Genomic DNA, 24,110 nt, shown 5'->3' on the forward strand with positions numbered 1-24,110 from the left:
TGTTTAACCTAAATACTATATCCATAGAACCAAAGAATCTCTACATTGCAGCAGGCCATTCAGCCCATCGAGTCTGCACCAACTCTCCAAAAGAGCAATCCACCCAATCCTGTCCCTCCATCCTATCCCCAAAATCCTGTGCACTTACCATGGCTAATTGATACTAAAGGGCAAATTAGCATGGTCAATCTATCTAATTTACATATATTGGTCTGTGGTGGAAATCGAAGCAGCCTGAGGAAACCCACAGACGCAGGCAGAACCTACAAACTCCACACAATGACCGAGGCTGCAATCAAATCTGGATCCCTGCTATAAGGGAGCAGTGCTAACCACTGTGCCACTCCCAATATGGAACACAATTTAATGATGAACACATTTCAATCAAAGCAATTTGATATGAATTAAATAATTTTGTTTGATGCAAAGTATATTCCAATTCACTAGTGAACATAATTTCTTCTTGTAGAACGTACACACTGCTGATCTCGCTGTTAGCATATATTCTCAGATTTTAAACTGATACAATTCTGGTGCAGAGATCCAGAGAATGTCTGAAGCTCATGTGTCCCCAGCAATCTCCTTTACATGTGGAAAAGCAAACATGGGTTGGGCGATTGCACTGCAGAACACTTCTTTTCAGTCTGCATGCATAGCCTGGAATTTCTGGTCATTTTATTTCTCCAGCACACTGTCACACTGAGTTCTAGGTCCCAATTGGCCTCCTTCACTGCTCTAATGGAGCTTGTGGAAATGCACCTGGCCTTTCAGTTAGAAGTCTGACAACACCAGGTTTTAGTCCAACCGATTTATTTGATAATAGACTCACAAGCTTTCGGGGTTAGCCCCTTCGCCAGGGGGCTTGTGAGTCTATTATCAAGTAAATCGGTTGGACTAAAACCTGGTGTTGTCAGATTTTTTACTGTGTTTACGCCAGTCCAACGCCGGCATACCCACATCATGACTTTCAGTTAGACCCATTAGAGCCTCCCAGATTCAGCATTGAATTTAACCATTCCAAAATCATAACAATTGCTCCCATTTTATCAGACAGCACTAATTGGCAATGGTTCTGTTATTGCCATCGACACCTCCTCAACACCCATCTTTGTGAAAACATCCTTAAGACCAATGATTGTTTCTTTTTTTGCCCCATTACAACTCATTTTACACCATCATCCTTTTTGTTGTTTAAACTCTCCAACCCTCCACCCTATCATAGATCTTCCTTTTTGTTCGTCACTTCCTTAAATCCTCTCACACTTCTGATATTTTCCAATTCTGATGAACGTCATTGATATGAAACATTGCTTTCTTTCTCCCTCCTCAGGTCAAATGACCTGCTTAGAATTGTCTGTTCTTTGATCTGTTCTTTTCCCTCATCTTCCAGCCTGACAGAGGGAGGGAGTGAGGTCCAATTGATTAAAGCACTTCCTGATGGAAGAATGTTTCAAAGCATCTTAATACATGGTAGTTGCCTTCTTGAAAAATTCTAATGAAGTATGACAATGATATGCAGAAGAAAAGACTTTATTGCATTTCTATTGATTGTAGATAAGATTTTTGCAGCAGATTTGATGAAAGCAATTGAACAAATACATTCAACCATTGTTGTAATCAAATTAGCGATTACTGATACAATAGATAACGTATTCCCATTTATTTCAACTTGACCTCAGCAGCTAAATTATTTGCTTCACATAATCTTAAAATTAATTTTGATCACCTCTCGAATTTTGCCTATGCAGTAAGTGATGTGGATTGGTAAACAGTGTTCAATTTAATCCTCTGGATTATTGGTTGACAGGATCACATCAGAGCAGAACTCCATGGACTATTCCATTTGGTGAGTGGCTACACTTGGAAAATTGCCTCGAAGCTGCTCACAAACACAATCCTTTTGTTGGCTGCTGTATAGTTTTAACATCATGGCAACCAAAACTAAACTAACCGCAACCAGAACCAACAAAGACAGAATAAATGGAAAGTTGGATTGGATAGTTGTCTCATCAGCTCCATCCACTTTTTTCTCAAGTCCTGAAAACATTCAAAACAATTTCTTATTTTTGAAAAATGAATATAACCAATAGCCGCAGCTACAAAATTACAGTGTATTTTGATACACTGATCAAGATTCTGATTTAACCATGCTTTTTGGTGATGTACTCAGTAAGTAATATGATTGGCTCACCTCCACTTCCATGATCTTTTAGATCATTTTTCAGTTCAATGGGTCCAATGAGAACATCAATGCTTCCTTTTGAAGAAGTTGTGGCTCTTTTACGTCGAGATAAGCATCCACGGTAACAGCGAGAAGAATAATCATAAGGTTTACAGACTATAAGTTTACACTGCAGGTAGACTGAAGGATTAAGGTCGAGGAATTTAAAAGCATTGAACTTAAATTGTGCAATGCCATTTGTTGGTGAAGAATATGTCTCATATGTCCCATCCCTAATACACCTATAAAATAAATTTTAGAGTTAATTCTGGAACATAAAATCTTAGATCAAAGTAGAGTTCCAATGAAAATGTAAGTGCTGGACTTGAGAAGATGATTATGATTTAAACAGTCTATTTTAATTCAAGGTAAAATTAAATAGTTTGGAGAGGGGTATGGGACCTCATATAGGATCTGTCTGGAGATGAGTTCATGTGACCTGCGTATTATGAAGACAGAAACTTAAACTGAAACTTAGGTGCAATTTTTAACAGCTTGACATGAAGGTAGTTGGTCATATTGCGACTCAGAGTCCTACTCTCAGTCCTGGATTTCCACTGAGTCAATTAGACTTAGGACCTTTTAAAAATGGCTGGCAGTTCCTGATTCTGGGATTCCCTAACCCATTCCCAGGCTGTGCAATTCTTGAGGCTGCCTATATAGGGTGTAGGTGCTTCCTATTAGAAGCCGATGCCTTGCAATCCAGGCATAACTAAATCCATTGTGGAGATATGTTTCATCTCCTCCTCTGCAATTTTCATGACATTAGGCAGGTTTTTCAAGAGTTGTGGTTCATGTCCTCTTCATGGAATCATAAATCCTAATGAGAGGACCTTTTAAAAACTAAGTTCAAATGGTCTTCCCCTGTTCCTCTACCAAGTTATGCCCAATCCACTCCTTCATGCCCCTCATGCATCCTATGCCAGACACTACCCTTTCACCCATCCTTTGTGTCCCTTCATGCTGACCATGTCAAGCTCTGGTACTTCCAAGCCCATTGACCCAACCCCAAAATCTATTGTCTAACACAAGAAACCAGATAGCTTGCTAGAATACTTCAAAACTCAATTAAGAGTTATACTTGGAGTTATTTTATGCTTGCATTCCATTTCATAGCTTATTAACATTCATGAATAACGTTCATTAAATATTAGTTAAAGCAATTAAGGGAAAATAGAGCACATTTTAAAACGTGGGGGGGTGGTCTTACCAGCTTGCTGCATGTATCGATCAGCATGGCTAGCCAGGAAGGTAGCGTGAGAGGCCTAAAACCTGATTCATGACAGGGTGTGCACGTCGAGATCTGCCAGGGGACCCAACAGGCGGGTTCTAATGTCCTGAAGTTCAGTGGCAGATCAGGGCGCCTGCAAAGTGTGCTTGAGCGCTCTGAAGCCAATTGCACCAGCTTAAGTTCTGCACACTGCTTCCCCCCCTTCACCCAAACCACACACTCGCCCCCAGGACGAAGCTTCCTGCTGTCAAAGAAAGTGTCAAAATATCAGAAGGTTGCAGTGTTTCCTGTTTCCCTGTGGTACGGAGAATTTTGGAGGAAAATTCTGCTCATGGGCTGAAATTTTCCGGCCATTTATGCTCCCATGCTGCCGCAATGAGGGCAGAGAATTCCCTGGTTGATAGAGCAGTGAAGAAGGCTTTTGACATGCAGACCTTCATCAGTCAGGGCATTGAGTATAGAAGTTGGGAGTAATGTTGCATCTGTACAGTACGTTGGTGAGGCCGCACCTAGAGTATTGTGTTCAGTTTTGGTCGCTTTGCAAGAGGAAAGATGTTCTTAAACTGGTGAGAGTACAGAAGAGATTTAGAAGGATGTCGCCAGGATTCAAGACACTGAGTTATAGGGGAGGTTGGACAGCACTTCTTTCTTTTGAGTGTAGGAGAACTGAGGGGTGATCTTGTAGAGGTGTATAAGATCATGAGAGGTGTGGATAGGGTGAATGCACTCAGTCTTTTTCACAGGGTTGGGGAATCCAAAACTAGAGGGCATTGGTTTAAGAGGGGAAGGAATTAATGGGAACCTGAGGAGCAGCTTTTTTTACACACTTTGTGATACATATATGAAATGAGCTGCAGGAATAAGTGGTTGAGCAGGGATAGTGACAACATTTAAAAGGCATTTGGACAGATACATGGATAGGAAGGGTTTAGAGGGATATGGGCCAAATGCAAAGGCAAATGGGGTTAGCTTAGATGGGCATTTTGGTCGGCGTGGATCAGTTTGGGCTGAAGGACCTGCCTCCTTGCCACAGATTCTATGATTCTATGAATTCAGCACTCAGCCAAATCTCTTCCGTTCACTGCAAGGAGACCAGAAAATCTTGCCAACATGAACGGCAGGAAAATTCCCCCATTACTCTCTTAACACACCAATAGATTACACAAAAATTTGTTCAAAACACAGGTTCTAGTGCTAGTTGAGAAAGATTCCATTTGAAGCTTTTAAACCCTTTTTTATGACATACTACCACATACAGAAGATACACATACACAAGATCACAGTGACTGTTGTAGTTTGGATTTAAGATATTCTGGATAAATGTCAATATATCTCAATCAGGAAAATTTTGATGACAGGTTAACATTTCTTACCCATTCTTTATTAGATCATAGGTCCTTGATGTCCAGTTATAACTATAAGGTGACGCTGTGCAGGTGTCCACAAAAAGTACGAGATGCATGTCTGAACTGTGCAGGTTCACTTGTAGGTACAGGTCCTGCCTCAGATCCACATAGTAGGGTGAATCCAGCACTGGCCTGGTAAATGATGGTGAGTCATAGAATGCCATGCTGACATTAAAGGTGCCAGATGCTGTCACGTTATCCACTATATTACTTGTCAATGTTTCATTTGTCACATACATTATTTTAGACATGGTATCCTGCTGCATCTCACAGCCAATGTTGAACTGTAAGTTTGTTTCACGAGTTATAACTGAATTAGAAGACCGGATGACGTTGGAGTATATGATGCTGCCATTGTTGCCCTGTGAGCAGAGAATGCACATTAGAATTGAAATCTTTTAGAAGCTGGAAATGTTGAGGGCGATTCTCCCAATTGGCTGAATTGGCGAGAAAACTGATCTAGATCACAACTGTATTTTCAGTTCAACTTCAGACCTGAATCTCCCCACTCTGTGCAATGCAGAGGTCACAATCATGAATATTATTAACAGCCCGGGGGCAGGGCCTATTTGTGCCAAAATCTGATCTACGTGCAGTGGTCCTGGTCTGTCAGACTGCAGTTTGCTGGCCAGCCTGGGTCCCTCACAATGCTGCACCCCACCCCCTCACAGCCCAATCGCCAGCTCCGGCATGCCTCAATCACCAACCCCACACCTTCAGTGGCTATCACTCCAACCCCTCCACCCTGGCAGACCGCCCACAATCCCCCCAGAGGCAGACCTCCCCCCACGAGAGGCAGATTGCAGTTTGCTGGCCAGTCTGGGACACTCACACCCAATTGCAGGCCACATGAGCATTCGTAGGCCATACCTGACCCCCATCCCGGACTGTCCCAACCTCCTGTCCCCCCAGCCCCCAGCAGTGGTGATCCCCCCAGGCCCTTCACCCTGGCAGACGCCCCCACAACCCATGGGAGGCAGACCCACCACCCCTACAGGAGGCAGACCACTCCCACCCTGCACAAGAGACAGACCCCCTCCACCCGACAGGAGGGGCAGACCTGCCCACCGATGGGAGGTAGACCCCCCCTCCACAGGAGGCAGACCCTCGCCCCTACGGGAGGCAGAACCCCCCCCACGGGAAGCAGACCCTCCCTCCAAGGGAGGCACACCTCCCTAGGACAGACCAAACCACTGCCCCCCCCCCACCCCCCCACATTCACTGGCCTCCCTCCTGCCCCAATCAATCCCAATGTAGAGTGGCAGCAGGACCCCCAACCTGATCACTCCCCTACACCCCACCCACAATGCACTCCAGCCCATTGGTCCTGCCCTCAAAAGACCACATTCCTTGGTCCTGCCCTCATGCCCCACCCCATAGGCCCTGCCCCAGGCCCCGAATCCTTGGCGCTGCCCAATGTCTGATGGGCAGTGCCAAGGCACCCCCAGAGCATGGGCACTCTGCTCCTTGGGCGTTAGTGGGGGCACAGGCTGGCACTGCCAGGGTGCTCGTGCCCCAGGGGCACCATCCCCACTGCCGCCTGAAACCCTGGGAGGCCCTCGATAGCCCCCTTCACTCCGCTGGTATCTCCCGCAAGTTCCCTGCAAGTGGGGATCTACTCTAAACCCTGCCAGAATGAAATACTCCTGGCGGGGTGGGAGATGTTATCGGGCCTGGAGAATTCCAAGCCGGGCCCAATAGTCACATTGGAAATACATTAAAAGGAGATTTAAATTACTTGCCTCTCTTCCCACCAGTTTCCAGCACGGTCCCAATTGCGCCTGTTCTCCAGCTGTGGGAGACGTGCAAGTGTTGGGAAGGCATGTGCGTATCCCGTGAAATGGCCAACATGCGATTCTCCCCTCCCATGCACCAAAAATGTGCAAGTTGGGATGGGAGAATTGGGTCCGTTGATGCTCGGCAGATGGTCGAGGTCACTGAACAAATTATTATTTTCAAAGTTTAAAATATGATAAATTGTGGGTTTTTTTCCGAGATGAAATTAGTCCCAGCAGAAAAATCTTGGGGAATGGCCACCCCTGTACCGATTCCCCGCTTAGAGTAACCCCGCCCCCCCCCCACAACATCAACCCCTCTCCACCGTGCCAACCTACCAGTAGATTAACCCTCCTATACAGAATGCAAGCCTAGGAAAACATTTATTGGGGAAATTGAAGGCTGTTGAAAAATAAACTGTTTGGCATTAAAGCAAACAAATACCCTCTTCAAGAAAGTGTGTTTGCAATGGGGTGAAAAGAATTTGAGACCCTGAGGCTTGGAATATCAATCCATGAGAAAGGACTAATGGTAGAACCATCAAAAATAGGAGGCAAGACCTGTCAATTAGTCATATGAGTGAGGAATTGACTTTCATTGCATGAATAAAAAAGACGTGAAGGATACCACCGTACATTGCGAGAGTGGTGAAGTGATGGCATGTGGTCTAGAAAAATGTAGGGTGGAATCAAAAGCAAGTCCACTGATATAGAAAAGGAATAGAAGAGGAGAGGGCAGTCCGTGGGAAGATGGGAAAAATGGAAAACAAGTCAAAAAATGAGCTTTCAACTGCAAAATATAGATTGATGAAAGAAGTGGTAACGAAGATATCTCAGAGGCCATAGTTTAGAGGGTTATTATACCAGACCATAGAGGCTTTGACAACAACAACACAATGGATAACAATTCATTACAGCGTTTGAGTGCAGAAGTTTCAGGTGGAATTCTCCCAAAAAACATCTTAGTGTCGAACTTGCATGAAAACTGGAGTAATTCACGCTGCTTTGCTCAGTGGGAGTTCAAAGAATCTCCCTTGCTCTGTCCACTGCAGCTGCCATCAGTGTGAATATTATTAAATTTCAGGGGCAGGGCCTACTCTCACTGGAGAGGCTCAAATCAGCACGCTGAGTGGACACATGTGCCGATCTGTCAGTGCCAAGATCTTTGCACGCACAGTGGCCCCGCACTGATGGCCTCCCGATCATTGGCAAGCCCCCTTGTTTTTTCTTTTTTTTTTCCAACCCCAGCAACGGCAGCTGTCCAACCCCCAACAGCCGATCGCTGGCTCCCCGACCATTCCCAGGCCAGCCTTGAGTCCCCCCCGCAACCCGCTGCAATTTCCAGCCACCCCTCTACCGATTCCCCCCTTAGAGTAAACCCCCCTCCACAACATCAATGCCTCTCCGCAGTGCCAACCTACCAGCAGGCTGACCACCACCCCCACCCATCCTGATGGCTGCCCTCCTATCCCTATGTAGAATCGCAATGGGACCCACCACCCCCCCAACGATCGCCCCTCGGCCCCTTCTCCAGCAGGCTCCACCCCAATATGCCCCACCTACCTGGCACTACCCGATGGGCAGTGCCCTGGGCATCGACACTTTGCTCCTTGGGCATTGCCAGGGGAACAGGCTGGCACTGCCCAAGTGCCAATGCCCTGGGAGCACCAACCTCCGTCTGCCCAATCCCCTGGGGGGGGCCAAATTGCCCCCCTTCACTCCAACAGCATCAGCCATTAATTTGCTGCAAGTGAGGAGCTGGAATGAAATACTCCTGGCCAAGGGAACGGGGAGGTATGGGGGGAGAGGGGGTGGAGCGCACCTGGAGACCTCAGTCCTGCTAACAGCATTTAAGCGATGTTAAAATTATGATTTAAATATTTACCCCACCTCGCTGCCAATTTCCGGTGCGGAGCAGATTCCACCAGAAACCCAGTGCTGAGAAACGCTGTCACGGTGGGAATGCACATGCACATCCCATGCATTACCCACTGTGGGATGCTCCCAAACTGCTGTGCCAAAAATTAATGCAATGTGATGGGAGAATCGCCCCATTATGTCAAAATCAAAGGTGGTACATAATTTGAATACAATCGTTGGAACTCTACCACCTTTCCTGCTATGGGATCAGAATGGGTGAGGATCCAACAATAGAAATCTCTGTTGACCTGGGCAGGAATTTCTGGTCTCGCTCATCCCGAAATCATAAAATCCCGCTTGAGGTCAACAGAGATTTTCATTGTCCAGCCCTCATGTGCTCTGATTCCAGTGGCAGGGAGTGTGGTAAAATTATGGCCAATTTCTCTATGAAGTATTTTTGCAAGGGCAATATTGTAATAATTGAAAGGATGCAAGGGTTCAGTTTGAACATTGCTACAATTTTATCACCATGGGGAATTGAAGAATAATGCTTTATCCTCCCACTTCTGATTTCTTACCTGCCGTTCTGTACCACACATATTAAGTGGTATTTTGAATACTACGTCATGAGTTGTTATTATTGGCGTGCAGTTTCGATCATTCAGATGAAGACTGTATTCATTAAAACCCAGAAAGTGGAGGAAGGACCTACTAATTTTTGCTTCCATATAATCTGTTGAGCAGGTTAAAATATCTGGAAAAAAATTGAAGCTTGATAAATTCTACACAGAATTTTACAGTATTGGCAATGCTTCAACAACAATGTATTGAAGCATTGAAATGCTTCATGTTACTGAATTTCACCTATTATTTGTTTATAAGATTACTATGTTTGAAATTGTCTCTTTAATTCATGGTAAAATGGAGAAATGAAAATGGCCATACTATCATTCTACCTAATGGCTGCCGGAGGACGATGCATCATTTCAAAACAGCGGGCCTCTGCGCATTGGCAGTGGCCCCGAATTGTCAGCCTCCCAATTGCTCTGCCCACCCAATGTCTCCCATGGCCTGATAATGGTAGGAAGGATTATTACTTGCGTGGAGAAAAACTGCAGCAGGCGACGGTGCAGGGGGGCGACGGTGCAGAGGGACCTTGGCGTCCTTGTGCATGAGTCGCAAAAACCCAGCCTGCAGGTGCAGCAGGTGGTCAGGAAGGCTAATGGGATGCTGGCCTTCATAGCGAGGGGGATTGAATATAAAAGTAGGGAGGTCTTGCTGCAGCTGTACAGGGCATTGATGAGGCCGCAGCTGGAGTACTGTGTGCAGTTTTGGGCGCCGTACTTACGCAAGGATATTTTGGCCTTGGAGGGAGTGCAGAGGAGGTTTACTAGGCTGATGCCGGAGTTGAGGGGGTTGAGCTATGAGGAGAGGCTGAATAAACTAGGCTTGTACTTGTTAGAGTTTAGAAGAATGAGGGGAGGTCTCATTGAGACGTATAAGATGATGAATGGGATGGATAGGATAGAGGTGGAGAGACTCTTCCCGCTCAGAAAGGATAGTAGGACTAGGGGGCACAGCCTCAAGATAAAGGGGGAGCGGTTTAGAATGGAGTTGAGGAGGAACTTCTTCACTCAAAGGGTGGTGAATCTCTGGAATTCTCTGCCCGTTGAAATGGTGGAGGCTGCCTCGCTAAATATTTTTAAGACGCGGGTTGATGGGTTTTTGATAAGAGAGGGGATTAAGGGTTATGGGGAGAGGGCGGGAATGTGGAACTGAGCCACGACAGATCAGCCATGATCTTATTGAATGGCGGGGCAGGCTCGAAGGGCTAGATGGCCTACTCCTGCTCCTATTTCTTATGTTCTTATGTTCTTATGATCGTGTCCCTCTTCCCCGCCACTGACCATTCCCAGTCTCCCACCCTGGACCAGATTGCCCTGATCTTCAGCCACACCCCCACATTGCCAATCCTCCTGCCCCCACCTCCCTATTCCCACTGGCTCCCCCCTCCCATCGATCCCAATGGCAGGGTGGCAGTGGGATCCCCCATACTCACCGATTGCCCCTAGACCTCCCCATAGACATCGCCGTGCCCAGGTTCTCCTTAGCCATGGGCATTTTGCCCCTTGGGCAGTGCCCAGGGGTACAGGTTACCAATGTCCAGGCGGCACCACCTGTCTGATCCCCCTGGGGGGGGGGGCCCTAATTACTTCCCATTCACTCCAGTGGGGTCAGGCTGCTAGCTCCTGAAAGTGGGGAGTTACTCGAAACCCCAGTGGAGTGAAACATTCTGGCAGGGTTGGAGGGGCTAGCGGGCCTGGAGAATTCAGACCCGGGCCCTCTAAAAGCATTTAAATGATATTTACAATATCATTTAAATGCTAGCCCCGCCTCGCCACCGATCCAGCACTGGGGGCATGAATGCTGATGGGAAACTTGCGAATCATTCCCCGCACGATTCTCCTGTCCTGCCATGCTAAAAATCCAGCACAGCAAGATGGGAGAATTGCCCCCATGGATTCTGGATGGGATTTTCCAGCCAAGCTCGCCCCAAGGCCAGAAAATCTCGCCCAAAGTGAACGGACTTTTGCATGGTCCACCCCTGTCTGCTTTGATTCCCATGGCGAGCAGGTCGGCAAAGTCCTGCCCAAAGATTTTTGAACTGAAATTTAAATGTGTAAAATACACCAAGCCCCAGTTTCTCTACAACTCTTCTAGCCGAAAGCACATTGCAATTTTGAGACAAAAAGTGTAACAAATCTCACCGTCACCATTCGGCAGAATATAGTAGGTTGCAGCAAACCCACGTCTAGTAACACTGCCATCAGTTCTAAAATAAATTGTCATACTGTTCGATGATGATGTAAATATCTGGTCTGATCCATCACAGAATTTAGAAAGCAAAACCGAACTTGTTGATGGCCCATCATATATTGCAATGTAATCATATGAGCAACTTGATGTAGCTTCCAGCCTGTTGAAACAATTTTCATCATTTCAAAATTAATGCAGCAACAATCCATTGTCTTTTTTAAAAAAATCAACATACTTAATAAATTAGATATTATAAATATGTCTGCGTGTTTAAGCATCACTAAAGACATAGCAGAACCCAAACAAAGAACTTTCTGGGCAATTCTTCCAGTCCGATGTGCACACCACCAGAGGCCGTTTAGTGGGCTTGCCGCTGGGTGCAATGGCCTCTACGCATCTCCAAGCCCTGGGTTTCTGGCAGCATCAGCTCCACTCTGGAAATCAGTGTGCAACTGATATAAATATTCAAATTCTCACTGTAATCTGATTAGCGGGCCTGGGACTAAAGTCTAGAAATAGGCCCAGCCCACAGATTTCCAATGAGAATCTTGCTTGGGCACTCTGTAGTGCTCAGAGTGTGGGAGATTCATTTTAAAAATCCCACTAAAGAAAACAGCGGGAGATGCTCCAGTTCTTACACGAATTTGGGCGAATCCTGGCCATTCAGTATTATTTTTATTCTTTTAGGTGTGTGCTTTTCTGGCAAGGCCAGCATTTGTTGCCCAGCCCTATTTGCCTTTGCACTGAGTAACTTGTTAAGCCACTCCAGGGGGGCAGTTAAGAGTCAACCAACATTTCTATGGGTCTGGAGTCACATGCAGGCCAGTCCAGCAAAGGATGGCAGATTTTCCTTCATAATGGACATTAGTGAATCAAAAGTAGTCACTTTTTAAATAAAAATTGATGATAGTTTCATGGACATCATTACTAAGACTAGTTTTAAATTCCAAAATTATGTATTGAATTTAAATGCCACTAGTTGCTATGATGTATTTAAACCTGTGGTGCCAGGATCACCCTTGGCCTCTGGATTACCAGTCTGGTGACATTATTACTACAATACTATCTCCCACTAGACACAATGACAAGAATTCTAAGTGCCGAACGAGCGAGAAAATGAGAGATTTTCAGATCTGTTTCCTGGGTGTGTTTGAAAATGTAATCTAATGACATTCAGTGTACAAAAAAGTGCCAGGGAGGGATTCTCGGCAGTGGGGGTGAAGGGTGCAGAGTGGTGCCTGTGCACACCAGGAAGCTGGTTGCTGAGTTCTGAAAGCTAGTGGCGTTTACTATCAAATAAACCTGTTGGACTTTAACTGGTGTTGTGAGACTTCTTACTGTGTTTGCCCCAGTCCAACGCCAGCATCTCCACATCATGACTCCACAGAGTGCCTCAGGGAGATTCCCATCTGTAAAGGTGGGGTGGGGGTGCTGTGTGGGGGGGCTCAACCTGCTGGAGAAGCCAGCATCAGCATGCTGAGCGGGCCACTGCTGTGCACCGATCTGCCAGTGGAGAGATCAGCGCAATACCACACTGCCCCCACTCCGATTGCCAGCCTCCCGTTCACCAGCCCCAATCATCAGCCCAATCCCTCGCCGTGGCCAGCTCTGATTGCCCATGCCCCCACTCATGTGCAGCCCGATTGTCCCCTCCCTCTCCCACCGATCATACTGCAGATTGCACACCCGTTCTCCCCCCACTACCAGTCACACACTTTCCTCCTCCCAAGTAAGCCCTGGCAGCCCCCAAGTAGGCCACACCCCCCCCAAGTAGGCCCTTCCCTCCTCTGGTTCCGCCCCCTTTGCACTGCCTGGTGGGCAGTGCCAGGGTGCTACCAATCATATGGAAATGTTGATTACCATATGGTAATCAGCTGTATGCCGGGTTATGTGAAAAAACACAGCTTGGGAGATTCACTATCAGCCAAATGTGGGTCACAAGTCCCACTACCGGTCTCCCGCTGATGTTTCCTGGTCCACTATGCTACTCGAGCAGCGCAGTGGACTGGGAGAATCCCAGCCTATACCTTTTGCAGCCACCAATTTTGTAAATGAGCAATCCTTTGTTGTATGCACATGGATTACATTTCTTATTCCAATATTTATTAAGTTAGACAGTAGCAAGATACTGCAGATGTTGGCAATCTGAAATAAAAGCAAGAAGTGCTGGAAATAATCAACAAGGCTGGCTGTCCTGTGGAGTGACAAACAAAACTTCAGAAGCTGCAGACCTATTGATTTTTCCAGTATATTTTGTTTTTATTGTATTAACTTGCATCTATCCGAGTGGTCTTTTGTTGCAGCAGTCGTGTCCCTGGGTCGGATTCTCTGACCTCACCCACCACTGGGATTCTCCAGTCCTGCTTCAGTGAACAGAAATTTGGCTGAGTGCCAAATTCTCCATTCTATTGGCAGCAGCAATGGTGCATTTATGGCCAGAGAATTCCGACCCCGATCTCCGAGCCTAGACTTTCCATGTATAAGTCTCAAGCCACGGAACGTAAGCTCGTAATGTGGCCAAACAGGTGAATTTCAGCTTGCAAATGTGATGGCAGGTAGTAAAAAAGGAGAGTTTTCTAACCAGTCATACAGCAGAAGGCAATAGCAGCCCACTGCAGTATTTTGTCATGGACCATTCCAATGGAAGTACATGATCACCAATGCCCTCTGAGGGCATGGTACTTGGAGGAGGAGCAGTCTATATATCTACATTGATTTTCAGTAAAATTAGTCTGCCAATGCTCTGATCTCTTTTTATTTCATGAAATATTTCAATAAGATTTGCCTATTTTTCTCTCTGCTCGTTGATTGATCGGTTGATATCACTGAATTGCAGTCATTAGTTCGCTGACTAGAAGGCTACAGTGCGTGATTCAAGAATAATGTGGCTGAGATAGACTTGTAATCTGCCTCCTTGGTCTGCCCATGAAAGTGGAGGCAATGGCAAGCTACCAGTGACAAGATAACAAGCACTGGATGAAGCAGACAATAAACCAAGGACTTGCCTTCACACAAAGCAAACAAGAATGAACTAATTACATTATCTTTCAATGTTTACCTAATCACAGGCTGATTTTCTAACAGTAGAATGGTGATGTCTATTCAACAGAGTATCTGCCAGACAGAGAAAGGTCTCTGATCTGATGCTTCAGTTATTCACATGCATTTTATTTCATAGTGCAACCTAATGGCTTTCTGTAAATGAAGAATACCTCCTTGCTGTTTTCTGAAGGGGCAGGTTCCCACCAGATTAAAGTTGGTCCCCAGGAATTGAGACCTGGCATGATGGTCTTGCTGGGAGGAGAACAGGCCATTAAGACCCCCCTGAGAGATCAGGAGCAAGGGGCTGCCCCTTTGCCGGTGCCAGCCTTTGGCAGTGGGCATCATGGGATTGCCTGCTGGGCATCGTGGCACTGTCCATTGGGCACCGGGCAGTTTCAAGGGGGTGGGGCCTGAGGGGGCAGTGGCATTGTTCATTGGGCACCGGGCAGTTTCAAGGGGGTGGGGCCTGAGGGGGCAGTGCCTTCTGGGGTCCAGGCTGATTAGCGGTGGTGGGGGTTGGACTGCTGTGCACACTGCACAGCAATTGGTGGGGGAGGGAGGGATTGCCATGAAGGGGGGGTCAGTCTGGCCAATTGGGGGAAAGGGGCCATTTTCCCACTCGTTGGGCACTTAGTTTTCTTTTGGGAAAATCACCTCCCAAGTATATTGATGTCAAGTGAAGTGAATCCAATAGCAATGGTCAATTGACAGCAAATGCTCCTGTCATCCTTCACAATAAAATATGGAAGTGGAAATATTTTTACTTACTCAATGTCAGTGAATTCCAGTCTGATTCTGTTGCTTCCATTCTCTGTTATAAACCACGTGCATTGTGTACTATCTGGATAGTTGTATGGGTAATTGGGACTGAGAATAGACCCATAGATAGCATCAAGATACCCTCCGCAAGATCTACCTATTAACAGTGAGGAAATCACAGAATAGAATATCATAGAATCCCTATGGTGCAGAAGAGGCCATTCCTACATCTTACTCTGGCCCAAACCTATGCTCTATCCTGTAATCCCACTTGTTTCCCATAGTTAATCCATCATACCATGGGGCACTAAGGGGTAATTTAGCATGGCCAATCCACCTAGCATGTACATCCATGGGCTGCAGAAGAAAACCGGACACGTGAAGAATGTGCAGACACGTGAAGAATGTGCAAACCCCACACAGATAGTCACCTAAGGCCGGAATTGCGTGTGGGTCCCTGGAGCTGTGAGGCAGCTGTGTTAACCACTTTACCATCATGCCACCAATATATACTCTGCAACATTACATATAGCCTGCACTCTAAGCCTCAGTCCAATTCCAGTTCATGTGATGTCATGTAAATAAAAATCGATTTCATTTTTATTCCTGAGCAAAATTCTTTGTCAATTTTCCTGAACATAAGAAATCTGAGCAGGAGTAGCCATACACATTGCATCTGCTTCACTTTGCATTATAGGCATGGATAATCTTCCTTTTCTCAGAGTCTCCCTGTCACCCATTTTCTTGCCATTGCTATAAAGTTCCTCAACTACCAGTCACCAAACGCCATGTTTTTTTGTCACTGTTGATTGCCTTGACAGTGAGTGTTCACAGCTTAGCTCGTGGGCCATCACAAATGATCTTGATTCTGATTTCATTGGATGTCCATAAATACTGACTACCAGTGCAGAAGCCTAAACAGGTGTTTAGTTTGACTTTACAAGCTTATCTGGGTACAGAGGCCAATAGCAACCTGACTGTTGCCTTGGCTAAGACCTGGATGACCTGATTGGCAATAAAATGGGGAGGTTTCCTGTTTGCATGAAAAAACTTGCACAATGTTTGGTGGAGTCATGCACCTTCTAATATATAGAAATTAACAAAATAATTTGCAAAATAATTTGATTTTCAACAGCCAGTTTTGGAAAGTATTCCACAAATCAATGTGCGGATTATTTTTCCCTTGATCATTAAATGGTGAATTTTGTGATTTTTTAGATGTGAATTTGAATATTGGACAATTGAAGAACTGCAATTCTGCAGCAGTTGACATCTCTAGTCAAATCCAGTCCATAGATTTTGATCCTTTTGATACTTTACTGCAACAGATCATTAGATTTCCATATTTTAAAATCATTTCTCTTACTAATGTTTGTAGCATTACTACCATTTCAACTTTTTATATGGTGGTTATGGTTGTTAGAGGTCAATCATCTCAGCTCCAGGACATCAGCGCAGGAGGTCCTAGGCCCAACCATGTTCAGCTACTTCATCAATGACCTGCCTTCCGTCAGAAGGTCAGAATGGGGATGTTCACTGATGATTGCACAATGTTCAGCACTATCTGTGATTCCCCAGATACTGAAGCAGTCCGTGTCCAAATGCAACAAGACCTGGACAATAACAGGATTTGGGCTGACAAGCGGCAAGTAACATTTACACTACAAAAGTGCGAAGCAATGACTAGTTTGAAGAGCAAAGTTTCTGATTATCAACCTTTAATATTCAATGGCAGTATCATCACTGAATTCTCCACTGTCAACGTTCTGGGGACTACCATCGACCAGAAACAGGACTGGACTGGACAGGTAAATATTGTGGCTACAAGAGCAGGTCAAAGAATAGAAATCCTGCGGCGAGTAACTCACTTCACGACTCCAAAAAGCCTGCCCACCATCTACAAGGCACAAGTCAGGAGTGTGATGTAATATCTCCACTTGCCTGCATGAGTGTAGCTCCAATAAGACTCAAGAAGCTCAACACCACCCAGGACAAAGCACCCACTTGATTGGCACCTCTTCCACACAATTAGATTCCTCCATCAGCGAAGCACAGTTGCAGCAGTGAGTACAGTCTATAAGAAGCATTGTAGGAACTCATCAAGCCTCCTAACTTCCAAATCCACAAACTCAAAATCTAGAAGGACAAGGGCAGCAGGCACATGGGGACTCCACCACCTGGATGTTTCCTCCCCCAGTCCACTTAATATCCTGACTAAATGGCTGTTTGTTCACTGTCGCTGCATCAAAATCCTGGCAACCCCCTCTCTAACAGCACTGTGGATATACCTACATCACATGGACAGCAGCAGTTCAAGAAGGCAACTCACCACCACCACTTTCTCAAGGAAAATTAGGAATGGGCAATGAACATTGGCCTAGCCAGCGACGCTCAAATTCTGAGATTGAATAATAAAGGGAAATGTAATCTTTTTCCATTATTGCCAAATTTTGACTGCACAGTTGAGTCAAATCTTTGTCAATATTGGCTCTATTGTTGACAGCTCATGAAGAGTGGCAACGTGGTGAAGTAGCAGATGGTTGCTGGACTGTATGTAACCAATATACCCAAGCATAATCACAGTGTCCATGAAATGGGAACTCATGACAAGAGGTTTGGAAAGAAAATACTGAAGAAAGAATAAAATTGCTCAGAACTCAGCTGTGATATATCTATATTTGGAATTTCCTTGGTTTGTAGATTATGTTTAAAGAAAAAGATGAGGAATATTTAAAAATAGTTACCCAACACTTGTGCTGAAACAATTTTTAAAAAGTACAGATTATAATTAGAAAATAATTCAGTTAACCATAAACAAATCATGAAAAAATAGTTTTGACAGGTATAAGGAACAGATATAATGTGTACAAATTAGAAATGAAAACAGACTATTCATCCCACCATACCACAATGGGGGCAAATAATTGTATTCAAATGTACAATTTGTTATCATATCTCTTCATCCCCTTTTCTACCTATTCAACTGAATCTTGAACATTAATGTAGATTCTGCCTGGAATTGAATTGAATCTCCATGTGATGCTGAGAAAGGAAATGACCCCTGTCTCCTGTTCAAAATGTCTTGGCCACAATCTTACAGGTTCATCCCATTGGTCGAACAGAAGGCGCTACAATCCCACCACTGGTGTTTCTTGGCCCGCTGTGCCACTCAAACAGAATCGTCATCGCTACCTCCCCCCACCGCCCCCCCACACCCCTGCCACCAATCCTACCAATCATAGTCACTTGCTAATCAATCACCACTCTCTTCTCAGATAGTTTGAATTGTTGTTCCCTTTAGAAATTATGGTTGGGATTCTCCCAAAAAAAATCTAAGCTCCCGACATGCGGGAAAACGGGAGTATTTCCTGCCTGTTTTTTAAGCATAATTACCAGAACGAATCTCCAAAACTTTGAGCTCTGCAGAGTGCCTCGGCATGATACACTCTGAAAGCTAGTGGCTGGGGCCAATTCCCCCGGAGAGGCTGGAACCAGTGCACTGAGTGGCCCACTGTGCACGCGCCGATCTCCCACTAAAATGGGAGATTGGTACACATATCCTCCCTGTGATGAAATCACTGGCCTCTCCCCGTATCCCTCGCACATCATTGCTCTCCCTCCGCACCCACACACACCACTGGCCACTCCAACCCCTCGACCCTGACCGCTGGACTCCCCCCACCTCACCAACTGTGCTGAGCTGCCGGATCCCTGTTCACCCACAGTCTGCTTGCCTCACTGCTACATTCCATCCATTCTGTCTCTCTTCTGCCTTTCAGCAACAGTGCACTGGGCTGCCATGTACACCTCCTCCCCACCAGAATTCCCTCTTGCTGAGTGAGAACTTGAGCATTGCACCTTTCCCCCTCTCCTGGACACAGTACCTTGTTCAGTTAACCCAAACAGCACCTTCGCAGATGGCGCACCCTCTTTGAAACTAGGCAGCCTGCACATTATTCCCAATGGAACTTAACCAATGTCCCATGGGTGGCCCAAACTGATGGCACCTTAACAAGGCATAGATGTATATAAACTACAATTAGGGACACACAGGCAGTCATGCCAGGTACAGAGAAGTGCCACTCGCCCAGGTTTTCCAGTGGTGAGCAGGCCTGGACACTGGATGCAGTGGAGGAGAGGCACGAGCTGCTTTACCCCACTGAGATCATTGCCCAAGGGGTTGTGCAGCCAATGCTGTCTGGGAGGCTGTGGCTGCAGCTTTAAGTGCCCATGCACTGGCAAGTCAGACCAATGCCACAAAAAAATTGAATGACCTTCTTCTGGAAGCAAGGGTGAATGTACATTCATTCTGAATCCAGTCACATTTGCTGCACTTAGAATATAAAACCATCCCCAGGCACCCCAGAGGGCCTTCACCAACCAACACCCCCCAATTAACCCCCATCTCCACAGTCCCCAAAAACCCCCATCCCCCAGTCAGTGGAGAGGTAATGCCCCATTACACCCATTGTATCCCAATCCCCCTTATGTCCCCACAGGGGAAAACCGCACATAATAGAAGAGAGGGGTTTTCTTCCTCGAAAACCTCGAACTCACAGATTTTAAACAGCGTGCCTTGGAGCTGACAGGAGATGTGGAGCAGAGAATGGTTACCAACAGCCAGGTCGGAGTCTGGCTTGCAAGTGAACATCAGCTGAACCCCTATGGTCTTCTCTGAAGTAAGTGCTGTGCGGAGTGGGCTGTTTTCCCTGCCTTACACTCCCTTAATGTGTATGCTTTCTTACATGAATAATCCAGATGCCCCCGGATCTTTACTGCTCCCCCTGCAGAGATTCCCCAGAACACCTCAGATGACACATTGGAGGAAGGACCTGAAGAATCCTCCAAGTGAATCAGCACAGGCATCAACCACACAACTCACCAACACAAGAGACTACCTTGACAGTGGGGCATGTTAGTGAGGTTTCTGGTCACTTACTGGTGAGCATATCACAGCCGCTGATGCGCATCAGGTGGACGCGGGAACATCTGAGGGTTTGGGCATGTGGAAGTCTGCCAGTGGTGAGGATCCAGCTGGCCCCAAGCCAGATACCAGGCCTCAGGGTTTGGTCATCCCGAAGCTGGTGGAGATGCATTAGTAAACCTGGGAAGTTGTGGATGTGCTGTCAGCAACCATGTCGCAACTGCAAGACTGTTTTGAGGAATCAGAGTGCTGTCGCAGGAAGTGGTGCTGGCATAGCATGGTAATCAGGCCAATACTGCAAGGGTGTTGTCCACAGTGGAAAGTGGCACAGGGGTCTGTCCTCATGAGTGACAGGGTGCAGGCCATCCTGGAGACACAGTGGGCCGTGGGAGAGACACAGCATGCCACAGCCAAGGATGTCGCCGGCATTGTGGAGGCACATAGGTCCATGGTTACAGGTGTCAGAGGGATTTTGGAGACACAGCTGGACTTGCTAGGGCTCTCACAGGGCTTCTGGAGACACAGCAGGCCCTAGCTGTGAGCCTTGACAACTCAGGCTCAGGGGACAAGTGCAGGGAGGCTTGAGAGCTTGGTTCATTCTGTAGATGTATAGCGGATGGGCTCCAAAGCTTGGCTCAGTATCAGACGGCCAGCACTTTGGGATCACAGACCTCGAGGCAGACAGTTCAGGGCTTTGAGTACTGGCAGAGCCATGTGACGCTGAGGCTTGTGGAGCTCAATCTAGCTGCCCTGGCATTCCATCGAGGGTCCCCACCTTGAGGGGGGAGGAAGAGCTGGAGCCTTCCAACCAGGAGACTCCAGCTGTCCCTAGACATTCCAATTCCCCCCTTCCTCACACCGGGACATCTCGGGGCTATTGGATGAACAGGGCTGGACAGAAACATGAGTGTCATCCGCAACTGGACTGGAGCCCTTCAGATCTCGTCTCTCTCGCTGCCGCTGCTGCTGCCATTGCCATCGCCGCTGCCACCAGAGGTGCATTCTGGGGGGTCACCAAGGTGTAGCCAGAGGGCCACATAGGATTAGAAGGTTGTAGAGTCACTACAAGGGTATGGATGAAGGTCAGCACTAGCCAGGGTTAAGTTTTTGTAAATGTTAAAATCACTATTAATTATTTTTTGCACCCTACAGCAGTGACTAATCTGCCTCTGATTTTGCCCCCACAAGGTACTGACTGTCCCCTGATCCCATGAATCGAGGTGCAGCAGGCTGGAAGAATCCCAGGAAATATTCTTGTGAACTGATCCTGATGAATGCAAGGTGAAAAACTTCAACAGCAATTCTCTTTTTTCAGCAACTTTGCCTTGCAGCTTTAGACTCTTCAAGTACTGGGAAGAGTCTGTTTCACCCATTTTGATCCACCCAGAAGGACAAGGCCAACAAATGTGTGGGAATACCATCAGATGCAAGTTGCCCTCTAAGAGACACACTATCTTCATTTGGGCCAATATCACCAATCCTTTGTTGTCATTGGTCAGAAACTCCAAAACATCCTTACCAACAGCACTGTCGATGTGCCTATGCCACGCTTTAGACAGCAGCAGACAACGACTTTACCAAATCAATTATGTGATTCTCTGAGTACAGCCATTGGGATTAATTGTTCTGACAGATCTATGGTCAGCAAATATACAAACTGATAAAGTTACTGAAAATAAATTGAAATATTACTGACCTGTTACTGAATTAATGTTGCAGTAATCTGTAGAAAAACCATTTGTTAAATTTGTTAAGAATCTTTGACCATTCATACTCAGAAATATTAATATAACACAAAAAGAAAAGTATTAATTAAAATCAGTTGTTGTTAAAATGTGCATGCAACCGGTTGCAGCCAATCTGTCACATACAGCACACCATATATACAGCCCCATGCCCATCCAAAAATAAAATATGATGTCCTGAGAATAGTCACATTCCACTGCACACTCAGGGAGTGAAACCCTTTGAAACCACTGCTTGATTAACATATGATTTGGTGGACTTTCCACTAAAGTTGACAGAAGGGTCTCTCTGACTCTCAGCTGGCAGACAGCTCACAACATTTCTACAAAGTCAGCAAAATCCAATTCAACCCTGAATCTGACATGAACAGATTTTTTATATCAAGTTGATGGGTGGTCCTCCCTGCTCCTGACTTCATGTCCAGCTGTGTGGGGTTAAGAGAGGATGTGAGCTGCAGTGATGAGGTTGGATGTGCCAGGGTGAGTGTCAACTCAATGTTACACACCGAGTATCATCCCGACCTGTCTGCATACTCCCAGCACACACTCCTAATGAGCGACAATTACACTTGCCAAAATCAGGCCTACCACATGTCACTGAAAAGATGGGATCCAGGGAAATGCATTTTGCAAACACTGCATTTCAGACTGACCTAGTTTGAACATTTAAAAAGTACAGCACAAATCTATCCTGAAATAACGTTACAGATCACAACACACACTACAGAAATAAATCTCACATCAGCTGGACACAACTACACTGATTCACAATGAGAACAATAATCTTCACTAATGTTCCATTCTTATGTTTACATTCGTCACTTTAAGCAGAATAAATAAGATAAATTTAAACATTAGTTTATTATCTGAAAGTTCTCTTACCGGAATTAACTTGAGGACACTGATCACAGAAATCAGAACAACAGCTACTGTTATATCGACAGTTGTAATCACAGGAACAATCTGAAGAATAGCCCCCACAGTTGTGTCTGCAGGAGCCATTGCGTCCTGTTTGTTATACAGTAAATGTCAAGTTAGATCAGAACTTGTGTTGATTGTTAACAAGGTTGCAGATTAGAAATTTTTTAATGAACTTTTATCATTCAAAAATGATGAATACATTTTTAAAAGCAATTTTCCATACCTATTGTTGCATTTTTTGAGGTTTCTGTCAAAATAATAAAATAAATGTGTGAGTAAGAAGAATATTTTTCACATCAATGGAAGTCTTAAACTTCATTTGATCCTTTTGAACAACATTTAAGAAAGAATGAGCAGCTCTGATATTTCTTTGTGCCACTCGTAACTTCCTATTTCTTTCACTCCCTAGCACCATTAATAGCAGCAAAAATGGAATCCTGTCTCTGACATGTTGGGGAGAATAGGAGAATCTGTGAATAGATGTTAGGTACATCTTGCTGCAGAAAAGATGCTCTGTGCTACCTGCTAATAGTGAAACAATAGTATTTCCAGACTGGAAAGGACATAGTGTTCATTTGAAGTTCCTATTAAGCCTTTTGGTCTAGTCATGCCAGGCAAAATCATTTTTAAAAGACACAATTAATATTCATAATCAAACAAACATCAAAATATACATGATCCTTTGAGAAACAGAAACATTGGCCAGAAAATTCCTCAAGAAGGGATCATCCTCCCCAGTGAAATCTGCCGCCAGTTGTTTTCATTGAGGCTCGCGTGGCATGTTCACTTGAGAGGTCTCCCCTGGAGGTGAGCCAGATTATCAGTAAAAACCTTGGGTGGAGCACTGTCCTGTTGTCACATGGACCCACCAATTGTTGCAATGTCCGATTGTCGACTTTGGACCCTCACAGGTTTATGGAACCAATTCATGTGTCACTTTGTAAAGAGAAAACTGTGAGCTATAAGATGGACACTACACTCAGTGTTTAAAGAGTTAGGCACCCAATTCCCAGATTTTATTGAAGTTTAAGGGCCTCTGCTTTTGCAAAGTACCTCGAAATTTGCTGCATGGTTTTGCAATTGTGATGAGCTTCCAAAATTGGCTGACCATGATCCCAAATCCTCACAGGAAGGCAAAGGATTAGGTGACATGAAATACAACAGGAACGGGTTAAACGGTGGCAGAATGTCTGGTTCTGGAACGTGACAATGGAATTGAGAAGAGACCACGGAGAGCACAAACTCAGTGTGATGCTCAGTGCCAATTTGGATCTGGACTCCTCCAAACTCCTTGTTAAAGACAGGAGTGTGCCTGTCAAAGTGATAAATACACAACTCACTGGAAGTAGCTGCACAGTTAAATAAGTCACATCAAAAGCAAATCAAGCAAGAGGGTATACTTCTAGTGG

At 45.6% G+C, this 24,110-nt stretch overlaps 1 protein-coding gene across 1 annotated transcript; it reads right to left on the reverse strand.

Moving 5' to 3' along the window:
• Nucleotides 1–1,834: 1,834 nt before the first annotated feature.
• Nucleotides 1,835–22,782, reverse strand: LOC145354572 (CUB and zona pellucida-like domain-containing protein 1). Its single transcript, XM_080206036.1, has 7 exons — nt 22,663–22,782; nt 20,895–21,019; nt 11,346–11,470; nt 9,072–9,247; nt 4,826–5,220; nt 2,192–2,463; nt 1,835–2,037 (listed from the first exon to the last, which is right to left on the reverse strand). Exons 1-7 carry the CDS (start codon nt 22,780–22,782, stop codon nt 1,835–1,837), a joined length of 1,416 nt encoding a protein of 471 aa, XP_080062162.1.
• Nucleotides 22,783–24,110: the final 1,328 nt, after the last annotated feature.

This window comes from Carcharhinus amblyrhynchos, chromosome 17 (genome assembly GCF_965287045.1).
Source record: "Carcharhinus amblyrhynchos chromosome 17, sCarAmb.v2.hapA, whole genome shotgun sequence".
NCBI classification, from domain to species: Eukaryota; Metazoa; Chordata; class Chondrichthyes; order Carcharhiniformes; family Carcharhinidae; genus Carcharhinus; species Carcharhinus amblyrhynchos.

Excerpts from the sequence above, each read along its gene's own strand:
- LOC145354572 (XM_080206036.1), bottom strand. The coding sequence starts at position 22,782 with ATGGCTCCTGCAGACACAACTGTGGGGGCTATTCTTCAGATTGTTCCT. Across the intron at positions 9,248-11,345 it reads ATTTACATCATCATCGAACA|ATATTTTAACCTGCTCAACA; the intron begins GTATGACAATTT and ends ATTTTTTTCCAG. Across the intron at positions 2,464-4,825 it reads TATGATCTAATAAAGAATGG|GTGTATTAGGGATGGGACAT; the intron begins GTAAGAAATGTT and ends TTTATTTTATAG.